This window comes from Platichthys flesus, chromosome 12, assembly GCF_949316205.1.
Source record: "Platichthys flesus chromosome 12, fPlaFle2.1, whole genome shotgun sequence".
Taxonomy (NCBI): domain Eukaryota; kingdom Metazoa; phylum Chordata; class Actinopteri; order Pleuronectiformes; family Pleuronectidae; genus Platichthys; species Platichthys flesus.
In genome coordinates this window covers 1,582,477-1,602,754 of record NC_084956.1, presented here as the reverse complement: position 1 = coordinate 1,602,754, position 20,278 = coordinate 1,582,477, and the positions used below count along the sequence as shown (strand labels likewise).

At 45.7% G+C, this 20,278-nt stretch overlaps 1 protein-coding gene across 4 annotated transcripts in view; it reads left to right on the top strand.

Annotated features, from left to right (window-relative positions):
• ehbp1 (EH domain binding protein 1) overlaps positions 1 to 18,841 on the top strand; it is a 118,030-nt gene extending 99,189 nt beyond the window's left edge. For all 4 annotated transcript variants that reach the window (XM_062400970.1, XM_062400971.1, XM_062400969.1 and 1 more), the window contains 4 exons: positions 9,160 to 9,259; positions 10,207 to 10,280; positions 17,207 to 17,321; positions 17,791 to 18,841. In XM_062400970.1, the coding sequence (XP_062256954.1) occupies positions 9,160 to 9,259; positions 10,207 to 10,280; positions 17,207 to 17,321; positions 17,791 to 17,881 (380 nt within the window). In that variant the 3' untranslated portion in view covers positions 17,882 to 18,841. The remainder of the gene's footprint in view (positions 1 to 9,159; positions 9,260 to 10,206; positions 10,281 to 17,206; positions 17,322 to 17,790) is intronic.
• The last annotated feature ends 1,437 nt before the right edge of the window (positions 18,842 to 20,278 follow it).

Sequence of the window (20,278 nt, the reverse complement as noted above, 5' to 3'; positions counted from 1 at the left end):
TTGAAGATGCTCTCCCACTTTGTGTTGGAAGACCGAGGCGTAATAGAAGGCAGCCCCCAAAGGTCCAAGCAAAGGCTCTCATCCTGGAAAATGGAAAAAGCCTTCAAGCAGGACCCTAGCATGAGGTCTCTCCTCTCTGCTCTCCCCCTTCATACCTCCTCTTGTCCCAGAGCTAATAGGGAGGCACCGGGCGCCTTTCCTGCTCCCTATCACCCACTCACCTTAATAATAAAAGAGAGCCCCCTGTAGAAAGGAGCTAGCATGAGCTGGTGAAGATCACGCTGTTAATAGGATGATGCCTTTTTGCCTTTTGTCATGAGATTATGAACGGGGATAGCCTCTCCTCGCTCTCCTCTCCGCTCCTCCACTCTTCTTTACTCCTCTGCTACAGGCGTCCTGGAGGGCCCCGTTGAGCTGGAGTGGAGACAGGCGGAACCAGGGCTTTGTTCCTCTGCTTGTATGGTAAAAGACTCGCTAATGAAATACCTTTTAGGGGGTATCGGCAGGTGAGCTCCCCAATCAGGCGTTTCAGCAAAAACACACACAGGCGTTGGTTCGCTCACATGTTCTCCGTCTCCTCTCATCTGCCCCCTCTTGCTATATTAATTACCTGAAGTGCTCTGGCTTCACAGAAAGCTCTCAATACTGCTGCCCTCCTCCTTCAACCAACACGACAGCCACAACGGCCTCAGCAAGCCGAAGGTGTGTGTGTGTGTGTGTGTGTGTGTGTGTCGGGAGGAGGAGGGGGCAACAGAAAAGAGAAGATGATAATGGCAGTAATGAACATCGGTGACAATAATGAGAAAGGTAATTGAGAAATGCTGCATGGTAGGCCCCCTGATTTTCCTTTTCCAGCCCCAAGCTAAGTGGGGACAGGTTGAAAATCATCTTATTTAGTGCTCAGTTAAATGGTTCTTGTAGAGCGTTAGCGAGAGCGCGGATTTCTGACGCTAAAGCTAAAGCGAGCTGACAAGCATGGAGCGATGATACAGCGGCCTAATGGGTTAGGGAGTGTTTAACGTGTCATAGCCTGTGAGTTCTCCCTCTGTCTTCTAATTTCTCGTTGACGTTAAGTGGCGCGGTCCAAACAGTGTGTGCTGTTCTCTCAGGATTACAGTTAAACACCTCGGTGCTTCACTGCTGCTCTTTCTCTCCAGTCTGCTGCCGTCGCTTTGATTGTTCTCTCCTCTCTGTGTTTCTGGACCGACTGTCTGGATGTGAGAAATCACTCCCTGCAGGACGGTGCATGCATCAAAGACTCGCTTTCTGATCATCCAGCGTGTCTGTGTGAATTCTGCTTCCATCTTATGAGTCCCTGGTACATGTATTTTGTGTTTGTGTGTGTGTGTGTCTGTTGTCTACCATTCTCTTATGTGTGCGACTGTTTGCTCCTGGCCTTCTCACCCAGGCTGTGATAGAGACAGGGCGGTCTGGGCTGTAACAGACAGAGGCTGCCTCCACCAGCCCTTAGTCTGCCACTCTCTGATAATGTTTATTGATTTGTAGCAGAAACACAATTTGATGGAGTGGGGGGGAGGCAGTGGAGGGAGAGAGGGGATGGGGGGATGTATTTGTGTGATTGTCACAGCTTGGCTGGTTCTGCCAGACGAAGAATCACTCCAGGAATGGTGCTTGTTTGTGTCCATCTGACCCCAGTGGAGACACTTTATATAATAGTCAATTAAAGAATCAAAACACACACAATGAGAAACGGGTTTTTTACTGACTCACAATGAGGCAGAGGTGGTAACACAGATCATGTGAGCTCCGCCTACACCTGACTCATCAAACATCATTTACAAACTACATATTTAAGGTGTTCTATTAATTACCTGAGCTGAAATGTTCTGGATCTGTTTGTTTGGATCAACTCTGCTACATGGACAAAAGAAAGAAAAGGCTTTTAAGCTATAATTGATTTTAAATATCTTTGAAATGAAAACTGAAACTAAAGCTTTTTATTTTGTAGATAATTTGAAGCTGAAGAGGGAAATTAATGCCGTTAAGAAAGTCTCTCTCTCTCTCAGTGCACTGTGTTGATTGTGACACGGCATCAACTGCAGTTACACAAGAAGAATCCACTGAGTGCAGATTGTCAGAAAACAGTGTTTTCCATGAGGACACCCGTCAGAGCTTTGCTGTGAGCTGGAAGAGGACGGAGTTAAGACGGAGGCAGTCGCCTTGTAATTCTCTACGCAGGGAAAACAGAAGCTTGAAGGAGGAGAGAGCTGAATTAGAAGAGAGGGAGAGAGAGAGAGAGAGAGAGAGAGAGAGCTGCATAAATGACTTCTCTAATGCAAATACGCTCTTCTTCTCTCTGTACGTGCAACTGAAAGTGTGTGCTTGTGCAGAGCGAAGCCCTCTAATATGAACATTTCATCTACACAGTCAGTCTATTAGGTGAACGCTGTTTGCCTGGGCCCCCCCCCCACCCCACCCCTTAACCTCTGCAGAGGAGGAATGAGAAGTGTCGGGATGTTCGTCTACTGTTAGCTCCGAGGTCAAATGTGTTTACCCAGGGGTGGGTGTGTGTGAACGGTGGATAGTCAGTGGAGATTGAGGTGTGTGTCAATCCAGGAAACAGCACTACAACCTGATCAGGGCCTCTTAACACAAATGTTCAAACAGTGACGTGATACGAGCTGTGGATGTTCACGATGTGCTGAGGTATCCGGCGTGTTGAGGGGACTGATGTGGTGGATCGTGTGCGACTTGGTTCAGATCCAACACAAAACCGGATGCAGTGGATTTAAGTGTTATCACAGAGGGAGGCAGGTTATTTCAGTCACTACACTTGAACAAATAGAAAAGCTTTGATTATCAGCCCGAGTCTGTTCAAACACCCGGAGCCTCTCGGTCTCCAACGTGGTGCAGAGATGAGACGAGGGAATCCTGGACATACGTCTACGATCTCCACATTATAATAATAATAATATTAATCAGATTTATTTAGGAATGTCTTGCCTTGGTGACGTTCTGCTCTCTGCTCTGATTGACTGTGGAATCCAAACTCATTATACAGAATCATACATAATTGATTGTGCAGCTCTGCATGTTGTGCTGTTTCGTTTCCTGTCAACATACAGACAGAAAGATGGAGCTCAGTAATTAGAAACAAATAATTATGCACACCCCCCCCCATGTTCATGGAAAATACCCATTCCCCCCCTTTGCCGCCAATCTCCCAGTCTCAGCCCACTCCTGCTTCTCCTGCTCACTCCCGTACCTCCACCTCTTTGTAAGAGGCAAAGCAAGCAGTGGTTGACAAATGACACCGGTGGAAAAGCCAGTCATTATGCCCCAGTGTGAGAGGAGAGTTTCTCCCTCTCTCCTTTTCTCTCTTTCTTCTTATTTTACTTTTATTCTTTTGCCGTCCAGGGGGAGGGAGAGCGGTGAGTGTGAATCGGTTAATGTGTTCCATTCAGCAGACATTATACACAGGTTCAATAAAGCAGGAATCTGCTCTATATGCCGGGACCATTGTGCCATTGAGAGCAGCTAAAAAGGCCTCGTACGAGCCTCCCCGGAGAGAAGCAGCCCTCAGCACCACTCCAGGAGAGAGACCAGCAGAAGAGGGAGAGAGCAGGAGAACTCGCTTGTGCCATGTCGAGTAAAGATTGGGGCCGTTTGAGGTTGGGGGTTTGATTCTTACAAATATCACAGGTGCTGTAATGTTGCCGAGTCGGGAATTGAGTCGACATTTCTCTGAACAGGAGCCGCAACTGCAAAAATTTGATTCCTGTTTTTTTGGACGAGGGAAATTTGGTTTGACTGATTTTAGCATGAGTGGAAGTGTCCTGCAGGTTTTAGATTATCAGAGCAGAATTTACGAGGAGTGTAACCTCTCATTTCCACGAGCCACACACTCAGCCTCCCTCTGCCTCCTTCCTAACGAGACACTCCTCTACTCACATTAATTAAATCAAGTCTTCAGTAGGTTACTTACGCACAATTCCCCCCCTCCGGTCCTCGCCATAGAGCCCTCTGATTAGGCCGGCCCCTGTCATGCATATTCACGTCGCCGCAGTGACAGCCTTTTAACAAGCTCTTACCTAATCACAGGAAACAATGTTCATCCTGTTCTTTTTATTCCTTCTTTTCTCATTTCCTTTCATGCGTCTTTGGCTTTCATCTTCCCTGATCCCTGCTGATATCAGACGGGGCTTGACGCTCGGATGGAGAGAGAGAGTAGAGAGAGAGAGTAGAGAGAGAGAGCGATGGGAGAGGCACAAGTGTGGCTGGTCCCTAAATAAACTGCAATTCAGAAAGTGAAGAAGAGAAGTTGGGCTCTATCTCCTCCCTTTCCCTCCCCCTCGCCTCTCTCCTCCCCCTCGTCTTTTTAACGTGTCTGATAGACAAATTGGATTAGCAGCTATTGGATTAAATGGCAAAATGGTGGGATCAGGAATGAGATGAATGTGCCGTGATCACAGCTTTTAATGTTTCTCTCTCTCTGTCTCATTCGTTTTGCCCTGTTTTCCAAACTCGTCCCATCAGGACTCAAACAGAAGAAGTTTCTCTGGGGAAAACAAATCCAGTTACCAGATTTCACAATAATGGAACCAATGTATTTTGAAAGAGGCCAGATGGTCTGTGACGAATGTTCAGATGATCAAAGTACCTGCAGCTTGGTGCCGAAGTACTTGGTGGATTTAGCAATTAGCTTAACGACAGAAAATCTATTGAAAACATAGTTTATATCTATTTTTCATTTTCGATTATGATTTTTTTTTGTTATTTTTCTCTGTTTCTTTGTGAATTAACTCCCTTCGGTTTGAACTGTTGCTCCGACAGAACCAATTAACATCTTGACGTGTGGGAGATTACTGTGGGAATTTTCTGTCAGTTGAAAATACAGTCATATTAATCAATATTTAGTAACTGCACCTTATAGACTTGAGAATAGCAACAGTAGAAACTTAATTAAAAACCAGTGCAGGCCACCAGCACCAGCAGCTGTTTGACCACCTCAGGGTGCGTTTCATTATTCCTATCTGCACCGTATGGAGCAGTGGCCGTGATAACTATCTTAATCTTATTTGGCTTCAAAGGGTTCACTCTGCTTTATTTCTTTATTTCCCTCCTTTCTCTCTGGATGTATAGAAACACAGATTAACCAATCCAGAGCAGGTTTAAGGAATAACAGCCTCGGTGCACGTCGCTGAATCCTGCTTGTGTTTGTGTGTGAGACAGAGAGAGTGAAATAAGAGAAGGCAATCTGATTGAGGGGTTGTCGGGATGTGTGTATCACTTGTATCTTGCCTGTGTGTCTGTGTGTGTGTGTCCTGGTTGATTGCATCTTGTGTTTCTCACCAGTGCAGCCACGTTGATAGCTGAGGTAGCACTAAACATGATATTAATGACGATAAGGTTTCCTGCAGGTAGGGAACCCCAGTGTATCTCCATCAGACATATTTCACTAATCCTTCTGATGTCCTGATCAAACATTGTACTCGTGCCAAATTTACCGCTCGGGTCTCTGTAGAGTCTGGCCCGGTCCCACTCTGCCCTGCTCTGTGTCGAGCACTGAGAAAAACGGCGTGTAAGGCGAGCGGCAAGACCCAGAATGCAACCTGCCAACCCGCCAGATGCTTTGATCCAAGATGGCCCCCTGAGAGCCAGCATGGATCCACGGTGTCGCGGAGCCAAGGCTGGATCCAGACACAGTGTCAGTGCCGCCTGCCAGAGGATACTTACACCATTTGTCTTCATACAAAACAGTGTTCAGCACTTCTCTGTTGTTGTCACTCCCAGCACATGTCAGTTACCAGTACAATATGTCGTCCCAGTGAGAATCAAACACACCACACTACATTAGAGCCTAAATGAATACAGCTCTAAAGAACCGATGGTGTATATTGGGAGTCGAGCCAATGAGCTGATTTAAATTATGGAATTATTAGTGTTGAATTTGTTTTGTTGCTTTGTGCTTTATTTTGTTAGTACATTTTAATTTGGGATTGTTTCAAATTTAATATTTTTGAAAATTCAGATGGTTATTTTTCGCTATTTTCCAATATTTTAGAGATTGAATAATGTCTTAATATAACTGGTATTTAATTATTTCTTTAAATAGCCACATTGAATTTAAATGCACCGTCTCCAGATCCTCATCTTTGCTGATTGTCAACTGTAAAATTAGTTTTATTTTATTTTATTGTGTAGTAAAGAGTCGTGGCTCCCAATCATAGATAAATACATGTTAAACTGATTATCCTGCCACAGCCAGGTAGTGTCTGGAGGTCAGAGTTCAACCCTGGAGCGCTGCAGTGGAGGGGAGGAGGAAGCTGAGCAGCTGTCCTGCGTCACTCATCCTCCCTCCATCCCTCCTTCTCCTCTCTTTCTCAGCTTTTAAACCGCTCACCTGCTTGCCCTTATTCCCTCCTCCAGTTTTCCCATTTCCCCCCTCTGTCCATCTCCTGTTCATCTCCCCCCTCTCTCCTAACTTCCATTCTCTCCTCCTCCCTCCCGTCCTCTATCCTTCCTCTCCTACCTTTCCTATGACCTTCCTGCCTTTCCATTCCCTCTCCTCCCATTCTCCCCTCTCTCCTTTCATAGGATGTGGCCGGTGGTTGGCTGCTGGCTGCTGGCTGGCTAGCGGTGGGGGATAGAGCTTTATAATCCCTCCTCGTCTTCTAGCCCGCCTCGCCACAATGTCACAGGAGCTTAATATTTGCCATTATTATTTGCTTGTTTTATTTGACTTCGAGGCAGCACAATGACCTGTCAGCGCCGGCTTTATCCCCCCTCCGAGTGTCGTCCATTTCAAAGTTGACTACAGTAATCCACGAGCCCCTGATTCCACTAAATCCTGAAGCTTTCTTTCATTCGCACATTCTTTTTTTTCCTCCCCTCGCTCTCCGTCCTCCTCCCCGCTCCACCCTCCTAAATGAAATTACATACATCTGCCGGCTCAGAGTATCACAAATGTCCACACACTCACCGGTGTCAGCGTACACAACCACGCGCCTGCCTTTTGTCGCCAATGACGCAGTGGCCCAATGCTCCGTCTCCTCTGCCTTGTGTGTGTCTGTCTGTGTGTGTGTGTGTGTTTGACAGACAAATACACCTTCTCTTTCTCTTCCTCATTAATTTCTTTCTCAGATTGTGATCATGTTCAGCTGCTCAAAAAGCAAAGAATCTGTCATTTATTTTTTCTGCATGTGTGTGCGTTTGACAGTCACATCCAGAAAAGTGTCACAATAAAAGCATCGGTATAATGAGCTTAAAACCATCATCATAGATATTTAAATCCCTCAGAAAGAACAAGTGTGGAAGCCGCTTTTTTTTCTTACTTCTTTTGGGAATCATTGCTTCATATTAAAAACATATGAAACCCGAACATTATCAACATTTGGCACACGTGTTTTTCTTCCCCTGTGCAGCTCAGCGGCGCCTTTTCCCGATTATTTAGAGGAGCTCCAGTTAATGAGTGGTATGAAATGTCATCTTAGTGTTAATTCTGTTATGAGGCCTGTCGTGGCTTCGCAGCTATTAAACCTTCCTCTTGAGAATGGGAGTAAAAAAAAAAAAAAACAGCGAGAGATAATAACATAAGCCTTGAGACGATCTTTCATCTGACGTCCTCTGTTTTCACCCGTTTCTTCTCCTCACAGACTGAGTGTCAGATTAATGCTGCTGGCCTCCGGTGCCACAAAGCTCATTTCCCAAATCTAGACATAAACGGCGCTAAGTGAACGGGCCGCGCTGGACGCCATGAACACAACAACATGAGCCCCTCAAAGGAAGTGGTATTTCAGAGCAGAACACAATGTGTTTTATTGTAATATTATTTAATCTACATGACAAATGTTTTCTTCTGGTCGTCCTGATAAACTCAAAAATTTAAATGTTATTCATGTTTGATCTGGAAAAACTCCACTGATCATTTATCAAGTGTAACATAATGCTGGTTTTTAGATTTGACTGTTAATAATCACATGACTTTATCCATCAATCACATTTTATTGTTATAGCCCATATTCACAAATCACCTTAGCCTCATAAGGGTTTAACAATCTGTAAAAGGGGTTAAATATTAATAACATTAATAAATACAAAGCCACATTCTTATTATTTAAACGTATTTATTTGATGTCAATTAATATATAGATCAATATTTTGTCCTTATACAAAGTGGACATTTTTATCTGTAAACATTTAACAAAACAAATACATATAAACCGTTTTTATGGCCTTTATCAATCATAACAATAGAAGCAGCCCCAGAGAATATACATTTTAATAGCTTCAGATTCGTTGTTTTTTTCACTTGCTCGTCTCAATTAATTCTCATTTTATTCCTGTGCTCTGAGTTCTTGTTGGTGAACCATTATATTTGAAAATTGATCATAACTGCAGTAATATACATTTTTAATAACTCTTTAAATCCCTGAGATTTAAATCTAAATTACTGTGATGAGATCATCATTCAGAGATAAGCAGCAGCCAGGTGACAAAGCTGATTCTCTTCCTGTTGCTTCCATGTTCTGAACGTCTGAAGGTTCTCATTGGATGCTCGTCTCTTTGTCAGTGAGTCACGGCACCGAGCTGCAGCCCCGGGCAGGAAGCTTACATTAGCCATGCATCTGAGCCGTGCTAGCTCCCCGTGCGCCGAGCAGGTATTACACCGAGCTCGGCGGAGTCCCGGAGACGTCTGTTTCTGAAGGCCCGCTGAGTGATTGGTGGGATCCGTCTTGCCCTACAGTGAGAGGCTCCGCTCTGTAAAGGCGCTCGGCAGTAATCGCTGAGTTAATCCCGCCCCGGTTGAAGTCGTATTGACGTTGTGAAGGCACGGTGTGAAGTGTGTGAATGTTTACACAAGGAATATGAGTGAGCGCTAGATCTCTCACAAACACACACACACACACATCCGGTGGACCCACTATACTGATGCTTCGGTGGCAAAAAGACATTTATCTGCCTCATCTCTTTCATGCTCGTATCCACTGTTCACTCCAATTCTGGTATTCACACACTCAGTGGTAGAAATGAGCTGTTATCTGTCAACATCTATCACACATGATGTTTCCCTCTAACTGGGCCTTGAGCAAACAAAATGGAAACCTGTCTCAGATTTTAAAAGGGCTCAAGGAAACAGGTTTACCGTCATTTGTTTAACTCTCGTTGTTTTCCTGTTTGTTTCTCTGTGCTCTGCAGGAAACAATAAAGAGGAGGAGGAGGCCATGATGCAGGAGTGGTTCATGCTGGTCAACAAGAAGAACGCCCTCATCCGGAGACAGAACCAGCTCTCTCTGCTGTAAGCGTCCTCACAGTCCTTCACTTCTTATACTCAGACCTAAACATCGTCAATGTGTGTATTTGGTTTTCTGTATTTATCATTTTAAAAACCTGGAAACGTCCCAGTTGTGTTGTATGTTGTGTAGTTGTGTTGTAGCGTCGGATCAAAAATCATTGAACCTGCACCGGGAGGGAATGAACTCCCCACTCCATCCCCCCCCCCCCCCTGTGTCTATCCACTCATTGATTTACATGTGGACGGAATATGAAATCAATAGAAATGTGGCGATCATCACTCTATCGCTAGTCTCTTTGTATGTGGTCAGCTGCGACAGGTGGACACACACACACACACAGACAGACACACACAGAGTGGCTGCCCTTTTTTCTCCATTCGCAGCTGTTGGGATTTCAAAGTGGAGAGATTGAAGTATTCATAATCACATTATATCGTGGGAAAGCGGAGGCTTTAAAGTGGCCAATTGACAGAAGAACTGATTATTAGCCCTTTCTGGTCTCTCTTTGTGGAAGCCAAGAGAAAAGACGCCTGTGAAGGACAAATTCTATTAGGGACTGAATTAGCTCATTTTTTAATATGGCTGAAAGAGGAAAGAATTCAATTTGTGCGGCACACACACACACACACACACACACACACCCATGTACCGGTGCTCACAGGGCCACACACACACACTCCTGGCATGTCCATAGAAATGCGTTTGTTTCCTGATGTTTCCTAGCTCTCCACCTCTCCCCTCTCCTCACACACAGACACACACATCCACCCAGGGCTGTGTATCAGTTATGTGCAGTAGATTAATGCGAAGCCGGAGAAGGTTCGGGCGAGTAGCTGAATCAATGTTTATTGCAGGTTTCTTTAAGTGCTTAATGATTTAGTCATTAACATATTGATGAACTTTGTTGTGTGTGTGTGTGTTTCTCTTTTTTTCCTCCCTCTGGCCACAGGGAGAAAGAGCACGATCTGGAGAGACGCTTCGAACTGCTGAACCGGGAGCTGAGAGCCATGCTGGCCATCGAGGGTAAGACGTGCACACATGCACACGCTCAGTGAGGAGGTTAATATCTGCAGGTTCCAGGCAGGAGGAGTTTTATATTTTGTGAATCAACGTATTTCAAACCACGGATCCACCTGAAAGTAACGAGGTTTGATCGACGAGGGATGAATTGATAAATATTCCACGTAGAACTGAGATGAAAAATAACCAAACGTCTTTTAGAGAAAAACAAACAGCCACAGAGGTTTTATTTCAGGTAAATCTCTGAGTTGTTAGTGTCCCAGCAGAGTGACTCCCCTCTCCTCTCCCTTCCTCCTCCTCCATCGTCTCAAACGTCTCTGGCTTCTTGTCCAGCAGGTGTCCATTCTCCACCCGGAGCCTCCAGCAGGATGATTTGAATTCTGCGTCGGCTTCTCGATAAGGATTAAGATGCGAGCGAGCGAAGGGATTTCACTCGCTGCTACGTGATCAATGCTATCTGTTTCCTCGCTAGACCCGACTAGTTGAAGCCTGATTTGAAACCTAGCCACAGCCACATTGTGAGATGGTTTGTGAGGCTGAAAAAAAAAAAATGCAATTATATTATTGAAAGCTTGTTAACTACACCGCAGCCGGAGAAGCAGCCATTGTGTTGTATCAAAGTTGTCGGGGGGCCAGGGAAGTTTAATCCCCTTCGACTGCGTCCTCTTTGGCAAAATGAACCTTTTGCCAATCAATGCTAATTGATTTTACCATTCGACATTGACCACAGCCGCCCCCTTCCCCAACCTCCCCCTCCCCTTACAGCCTTCAGACACCCATTGTAATTTCACCGGGCACCTGATAAGCTACCTGGTCCATAATAAATCAATTGTAATTAGCAAGAAAGGAGGTGGGGCGGGCAGGGGGGGGAGGGGGGAAGTCAGACATGAGTAGCCGAGCAGGAGCTGCGGACGCCGGTTGATTTCCTCTGTTTTCGTTGAGACGCTTATTTATTTTTATTTATCGAGCTGCAGCTTTGTCACCTGAACTTTGTCTGGTTCACATGTCGATGTGTGTTCGTGCACTTTGTATGTGCCGTGTTTTTATGTGTCTGAGTGTGAGAGTGTGTGTTTGCTTTTGTCTTTTCTTCTGCCTTAGTGTGTCTGTGAGTTTTCTGGTGCTTCTCTGGGAGCATTTCTCTTTCTGTATCGAGTGTGTATCATGTGTCTGCTCACCTGCTCACTGTGTGTGTGTGTGTCGGTGGAAGTGAGGGAGCAGAGATAGTGTGTGATGTGAGGTGGAGAGCTGGTGTGTGTCGTGTCACCTCGCTCCTCTCTGCCTTCATGTGGACTTGTTGGATTTGCAGCTGACTAACTTATCAGCCGGCCTTATTTTCCTCCCTAAGGGAGGCACTTAACATTCACAGGCTCTACCTTTCTGTAGCAGCCACAGATAGTTCTGAGCTGCTGGGAAGAGACGCGTGTGAGTGTGCACGTGTGTGTGTGTGTGTGTTAAAGAGACAGGATCTGTTGGTGTCTGTTTGTCTGCATCTATGTGTTCAAATCTCACAGGTGTGTTTATATTTCCACCTCCATCTTCTGCTGTGTGTGTGTGTGTTTGTGTGTGCGTGCGTGTGAGTGTGTGTTTTATTTTTTTTGCTGTCCATCTCCCCGGCTCTTATTTGGTGCTTGGGCAGGTCCATTGAGCGATGGTCGGGCGTGCGAGTAATTGCTGATTTGGTTGGCCAGTCGATGACACAGAGAGAGAGAGAGAGAGAGAGATGCACCATGAGTCAGAGCAGAGAGAGAAAACACATCACTGAGATACACCTGCCCTGACACACACACACACACACACACACACACGCTCCCTGCTGGGAAAAATATATACCTGCAATGACCCACCCACACACCCCAGTCTCCCTCTATCTCTTCTCTCAGTCACATATTGAACCGGTCTTCATTATGTGCAGACACACAGACTCTCTCCAGGTCGAAGTCGGCTTCAGCTGTTTCCTTCTACACAAACAGTTTTTTTTTACGAGTTTCAAACACGTCGAAGCAGGAATATAAACAAATAGAGATATAAGAAGACAATTTACTTTTTACTGTTTAAATCCAATGAAGTCAAATTGCACATGTGGTTTCTACAGGGTCTAAAAAAGTCTAAAATTTAATAATCTGAATATTGAAACTTAGAAAGTGTTAAATACATCAAGATATGATTTACTGGGTCTTGAATACATTTAGTTAGTCGTGTGAACTACTTCCATCGCACCTTAAAACTTTATTTTTAAGGTAAAATGATGATACAGTTATAAGCACAGTGTAAAAAAACTAGAAAACAGAAGAAACCCCACACACACACAAGACTGATTATGAATAACCTTGAAAATTGGTAAGAATCTGCCCCCTTCTGCAGATCAAAGCCCAAATAGTGTGGAAATCAGTTTTTGCAGAGAAACAAACTAATGGGTTCAAATATAACCTCTTTTTGCAGATTTAATAAATAATGCTTTATTATAGATCAACTACCCAACAGTTTATATAAGTAGAAGATAAACCTGTTGCTAAATGTCCCAAATGTATCTAGATTAACCGTCGGGATGTTAAGAAAAATAAGAATTTATGATTTACGTGTAATAACACGTTCATTCTGAAAATATTAAAACAGATTTACAGTGTGATGAAATGCTGCAGAATGAAGGTTTGTGGGCGTGGATGATGTTTGTGTGCCGCTCGGTGAGCACCACCTCCTTGTACCTTCTTGGTTTGATGCCAGGGAGGAAAATGCCATCTGTATGCCACACTCTCATCTCAGCACCACAACATTGATCCACTGTGCCCTCTTTATCTGCTCCCTCATTCACACCTATCTATGCACACACACACAGCTGTGTCTTGGCTGCATTCAAGGGGCCTCGGTGCGTGTGTGTACGTGTGTGTACGTGTGTGTGTGTTTGTGTGTGTGTGTGTGTGTGTGCATGTTTTAAAGTGGACGCCCTCTCGCCATCTAAAAGGGATTTATGCATAGCCGGTTCCTAGAGTTTTTCCTGTTACGGTTTTATATGATAAGCTTTTTTATATGTTTAAAATCAATATGTAATCCTATGCAGGAGCTTATCCCTCTCCACACCCCTGACACACACACACACTCACACACTTTCCATTTGTAAATCTATTTGGGCTTTGTAACACATCGGGGCGGCACGCCACAGACCCTGATTGATTAGGTGCACTGTGGAATCCGATCACATGGGCGACTTTTGATGATGTTGCCAACTCTTTCAGGATCGCTAGTTGACTGGAACCTCTGATAGCCAGTAACTCTTTCCACGAGGTGTCCGACTTTAGTTTAGGAAATTAGTGTCTTTATTTATTTATTGTTATTTATTTATTTGCCATGTGAACTTTTAAGTTTACACAGAAGCTGGAGACAAAGTCTGAGTTAATGAGTTAAGAAGCAGAGAACATCCTGCTCACGTGGTGACGTGTTGTCCAGCAGAATGAAGCAGGTGCCTCCTGTAGTGAAGCTGACATCATATTAAAGCTGCTTATTGTAACGTATGGAAACACAGATGCTGGAGTTGTGCAGTTTTGTTTAGATTCATGCTTCGGTTTGTGGATCATTGACTTTTTCCCCGACGGGCTTTTGTTTTAAAAAAGTTAAGTGTGTTTCCTGCTCTCGAACACAGACAATTTTAATTAAAATGCATCTGTAGTTTCAAGAATATTGAAGACTGTAATTTATAGAACAGAAGCTGAAGTGTCTTTGAAATGAAGCGGTGATAATTAATTTGTCTTATTTGTGTTGGTGCGTCTTTACGCCTCCGGCTGAGTCAAGTAACAATATTAATGTTTCAAATCTGCTCATTTCCTTAAACGTTAACATTTGCATGTGTGGGGATCTGCTTTCTGCTGGGGATTAATACACCGGTGCTCTCATGAGTGTTTCCAGCCTCAGGATAGAGCATTTGGCTCTGATTCAGTTCTCATGTGTTAATTATGATGAAGAAATTATGTGACTCTTTGTTGAGTTTTTAATAGTTTGTATTGGCCGAGAAGAAAAACACACATCAGACTCCAGATCAAATATCTCCACATTTATTCATATTAACGTTTGCAAACATCAGCTGCTCTTAACCCTTAAATCATCATTTTTAATCCATTTACAAACATTTGCATTTGTTCTTATTCGTTTTCTCGGCCTCCTGTCGACTTTGTCTCTTCGACTTTAGACATTTTTAGACTTTTAACACGAGAACCATCGAGTGCAGAGGCTGAGAAACAGAAACGCGTGTGAGGCCTGAGGTTCAGGACGTCACTGAACTTTAGAAGTTGTGGTTTTGACGTCTTGCGGCTTCAGGATGTGAGCGAGCGGCGGAGTCGAGGGACCGGGTCGTCCTCGCTGGGAGAGAACGAGACTCTGGACCAGTTCGCTCTGTTGAATAAATTTGGCGTTGGAGAGAGCGCGGGGCGGGGGCAGGGGGGGGTTCATAGGGATTTGAACCAGCGCATTCTTGTGTGCCTTGTGCAGACTCACATGGTTACCATCGGTGTGCACGACGAGGCTTATCTGAATACACACCCACCGTGTGAGTTGTACACACTCCTCTCTCTCTCTCTCTCTCCCTGTCTCTCTCCCATATGGGGGAGGTGGTGCTTACACAGAGGGGGGGGGGGGGGGCTCTGAGTGGCTGCAGGGTGTTTTGTTTGTTCTCGGGTGTCTCGTTACCCAGCCTGCCCCACTCTGGTGTTGCCTGGTCACGTCTCTCATCAGCCCTCTTTATTGTTTACCTTCCTAATGAGGGGGGCGGGACTCTGTGACATGTGATTGACAGCAGTGTGCTCGCCCCATAGCCGCCCCCCCCTCCCCTCACCCACCAGCTCCCTCCCCTCCCCTCGCTGGGTCAAACAGGACTTTGGCTTTTTGGTTGAGATGTTTTCTGAAGGAGCAGGAGGAGGTTTTTCTTTTTTCCACATCGCTCTCTGTGTTTTATTTCTTCTTCCCCCTTGAACCCGCCTCCAGTGGGCCGGCCTTGATCAGAGAGGATTCTGGGAGTTATGGCGGAAATGGACGCACACATTCCTGTCCCGTAGTTATCTGGAGATGATGACTGCTCCTTCCTCTCTCTCTGCACTCGACTCAGTTTGTCTTCTTCTCCTCAGATCCACGTTTGAACAGATTTGGTTTGTTTTTGAAGTTTTTCTTCTCTTCCCCCCCCCCGAACCACCACAAAGCCAAGGAGAGTAAATTTGCTTCCCTGAGGAAAGAAAAGAACAAGGGAGGGGGGGGGGGAGAAAGGAAGAGAAGAACGTAGAGAGCCAAATATTGGGACTGTGTTCATTTCGCTCTGTGGTCGACTTCAAAGGGACGAGCGAGGCCAATGGAGAGAGAGCGCAGACCTTTCAGGACAAACACACTGAGCCCAGCGTGACACACACACACACACACTATCTCATACACACACACACACACACACACACACACACACACAGCCTGACTGCTGCAATTTGACTCAAGGAGAGGGGGGGGATATTTATTTTTAATAAAGCCACACTTATTTTGGGGACTGACATTTTACAACATCCCTTTTATTGTGGAATCAATAGCCGGTTAAATATTGATAGAGGAGCTGACGCTGTGTTTGAATTCTCTCTGGGACGGAGCAGATTCTTTTTCCCTCTTTAATATGAAAGGACAGACGTCTTCTGAGGGGACACGTCCTCACGCTGAGCTCAGGGTCTCCTGCCGGCGTTTAGCTGTGGCTCAGTGAATCTGCACAGAACTGACCTGAGACCTGGTTTGTTTCTGAACTCACTCTGAGCGGCTCCCAGTCGCAGCCGCAGGAAACCCTACTGGTCGTTGTGGTTGTTTTCCACTCTGTGGACCTGGTTCTGTTTGGTTTGTGGGTGAGTGTTTTTGGGGGAGAGCTGCTGTTGTTGGGCGAGTGTGGAGCTCCGGGCACCCGGCGGATATCTGAGCCCCGGGGGGGGAGTGAGCTCTCCCCTGTGGGCAGCCCCCCCTCCTCCAGGGAGAGGCTGAGGGGATTTGGATCGGGGTCCCACCTGGACCCTGTGGGGCCCCTTCCTGCAAAAGACCCTGGAGAACCGATGGGGGGGGGCAGCAGCGGCTCACCTGTTTGTTTAGAACCAACAGTTCCTCAGTGTTAAAGGGTTTTTATAAAAACATTATCTGAGATTCTTTTACTTTACTTTCACCTTAAAATACTCATTTGGATTAATCCTCTGCTGAAAATAGTTCACAACATGTTTTCTATTGAGTATTATTGACTCACACATAAATAGAATCCATTTTTTTAGGACAAATTAATAAATTAAATAAGCTTGAAACTCTACATACGTTTAATAAAGCTTGAAGACAATTTGTGCATCAAAAACCATCAGGAAACATTTCTACTTCTTAAAATGCAGATTTAAAACCTGATGATATATCACACGTGCCTGTGCTGAAGGGATTTCCTGTGAATTATGACTCCTGAGAATTTCCCTTTTGTCAACACACAAACATTTGTCCTGTTTAAGTGATGATTGAGGACGAGCTGCGTCTTCCTGTGGGATTAAGATTCTCCTCATATCCACGAGCTCGACATTAGCATGACAATGTCCTTCAAGTGTGTTTGCTTGGGTCAACACATCATCACTGTGCACACACACACACACATGCACAACCTGATGGAGTGTGTTTACACGTCACATTTACACACTGGTCCGCGTGTGAAGCTAATCTCCGTCTCTACAGATTAGTCCAGCAGATTAATAAATCATGTCCATCGTCCACTGAGCGATCAGGAGCTCAGGATCTGAGCTGACTCAGCGTTTTGTCTCCTGGTCATGTGACGGTCCAACATGTGTTCATGGTCCCGGGAGGTTGAACAAAAGACCTGTCCTCCGTGAGACAGTGAAATAAGACGGAGAGCGTCCTCGGTGTCTCCGGCTCTGACCCTCTTTCTTCCTCTGGTGTTGCAGACTGGCAGAAGACCGAGGCCCAGAAGAGACGGGAGCAGCTGCTGCTGGACGAGCTGGTCATACTGGTCAACAAACGGGACGCACTGGTCCGGGACCTGGACGCCCAGGAGAAACAGTGAGTGACCCACAGTGAAGACACAACAGCAGTAAAGACTGAATAATAACACACACACACACACAGACACACACACCACAGCCGCTCAGAGGTTTTCTCTCACTTCGCTCTGGAGAGTTTGTGATAGAGCGTCAGTTCCTCTCTGAACGTTCCAGAGCTCCAGAGAAACCAGTGGTAGTGAGAAGTCGACTGGTGGCCGGTTGAGTTCCAGCCGCCCGGCACGCACCTGCACGGGCGGGATCCGTTCCAGATTGGCACCGCTGTCCGTCAACAGGGTGCCAGGCCGGGTGCCAGGCGGGTGAAAGGTCGCAGCCCGGCCCCTGGCGCTAGGCCACGCCACAGGTGGCAGGGCGACGGCTCCCGTAGCGCCAACTGTGTGTGTGTGTGTGTCTGTGTGTGTGTGTGTGTGCACCCGCCTCCTCCTCGCTCCCACCGACACATCTGACCTTTTAACCTTTGCCCTCCGCAGGGCCGAGGAGGAGGACGAGCACCTGGAGAGGACGCTGGAGCAGAACAAAGGCAAGATGGCCAAGAAGGAGGAGAAGTGTGTCCTCCAGTGATCGTCTCGTTTCAGAAAGACACAACCAACACATGTAGCCGATGGAAGAAATGTATCGCTGTCATCCTTGTTGTTATGATTATGATTTGAAAGCAGCTTGTTGACGTCTGAATCCTCACGTGGTCGTTGCTCCGCGGAGACTCGGCCTCGACCAACTTTCTACAAACTGCCCCACGTGTCCACCGTGTTTTTATTTTTTCCTTGTCCCTCTTTTACCGAGACATGGTACTTGTGTGTAATATGATTGTGTTGAGACGAGCGCAGACATGTGACCAGTGTGTGTGTGTGGAGAGCAGTGGGACTGAGGTACAGCACAACTGGGATTAATGGGGGATCTTTTATTTTATGTTTTTATTATTTCCAGACGAGGGGGCTGACGTCTCAGTCGGACTTTTAAAAAGGAAACACAATAATTGTTCAAGCTACTTCATTACTTGACTGTTTCTTTTAATTATTTCTACTTGTAAAATATCTTAAAGGGGGGGGGGGTGGGGGGGGAGCACATAACGTTCATAAATCGTAACTTTTCCTATTGCTTTTTTTATCGTCTTGGCTTGAAAGCAGTTTACCAAAAGAAAAGATAATGTTTTAAAAAACAAAATAAAAACACATTGATGTATATTTCCCTCTCTGCTCCGACCAGCAGCTTCCAGATCCTCCGTCACTCTCTCTCAGAAATCATGCAGTCGGAAAACACACACAAAAAAGAATCTATATTATTTATTGTCTTATAAGCTGCTTGTAACTGAACCTACCATCACAGTCTCGTGTGCGTTTTTTGTCTGCACAACTTTGTGGTTTCTATTTATTGTATCCTGAAGAATAGAACTATGTTTCCACGTGCGTGTCTCTGCGGAGCTCCACGCTGCAGTTGTTCCATTTTACCTGTTTTTTTTTTATTTATTCCAGTGTCATAACCCAAGTCTTCAATAATAAAAAGTCCTTATGATTTCATATTCCACCGGCGCAGTGTGGCGTGTTTTAAATCGTGTGGATTAAAAACAGCAGCAGATTTTTATCTCCTCACATCTCGAGCCGTGAATTTAAATCTGTGGATGTTAATGTGTTTTTTCATTTAGTTTCTATTTTTGTATAATTACACTCAGGTTTAAAAAGTTGTGATCCTGCTTTTCTCTTCTATATCAATATTTTACCTCCTGTCACACACACACACGGACACACACACCTCACTCCTCCATTTTCTTTTTGATTTCTTTGCTCATGCCAGCCACTTATTGAAATGCACGCGCGCCTCTGGCACATTAGTGGCCCTTGTATCACTGCGTGCTGATTATTCCGCGCTGCGCTCGGTCCCCTGCGACTCGTGCGTGTTTAGAAATGAAAATTGGCGAAGAGGTGTTATTTGTGTTATTTGTGTTTGAGGTCGCGAGCGGAGCAGCTTCTCCTCTGAGGAGCACGAATCACTTAGTCCCGAGCAGATGTGGATCCGCGGGCCGCTTGTGGGAGCGCTGCGGACGGGGGGGGCAAGCTGCAGAGGCCCGGTTCTGACCCGGAGCCGGAGTCCGGGACAGAACCAGGTCCGGACCGTGGACGTGATGATTTCCACCTGAGGGACAGAAGACTTCCTCCGGCTGCGGATCCACGAGGCGCAGTGATCACACTAAATTAAAGTATTAAAAAATGTCGCTTTAATAAAACTATGGATGAACCGGAGCCTCTGATCCCCCCCACCCCCCTCTCCATCCCTGCAGGCGCCCCCACACCCCCACCCCCCCGGCCCCGATTAAAGCCGGGAAATCGGTTGTGACAGCGGACGTCCTCCTCGGCCTCTCCAGCACATTCACACTGGTTCCTTCGCTGCTTGGGACCGACTCCGGACGCGCACTTTTACGCACGGCGCGTCCCCCGAGGCGCTTTGTTTTACTTTGTATTAAAGAGGCTGAAATCTGGAGAATAAAGCGAAGTCAAGGACGAGGGGCTCGGTGTCGTCAGGGGGCTGCGTGTGCGTGCGTGTGTCTGTCTGTGTGCGTGTGGGGGGGGGGGGGGGTAATTTACAAAGAACAGCACCTGACACTTTAAACTTATTTATTAAATAGTGTAAAATATGTTCTACTTTGTTTTAAATCATATTTAATTTTATTCTGTTTGTGCGTAAAACTTTTTTATTTACTGAATGTAAACAAAAGTTTTTATTCCGTGATTCAAATTCACAAATTAATTTCTCTCTGTGAGTAAAATCACCTCAAACCCAAAATGAACCAGATCACCTCTGAAAAATATTTCAAGCTTTTATTTCAGCGTGTTTTTTAAGAATAAAAAAAATGGAGAAGCGGAGTCTTACCTCTGCGGGATCAGGTCTCTGAATGTGCGGGGTGAAAAACCCGCGCAGCCCCGTTCTGCGGGTCCCGTGGATGTGGAGCGGCGCGGTGCGTAAAGA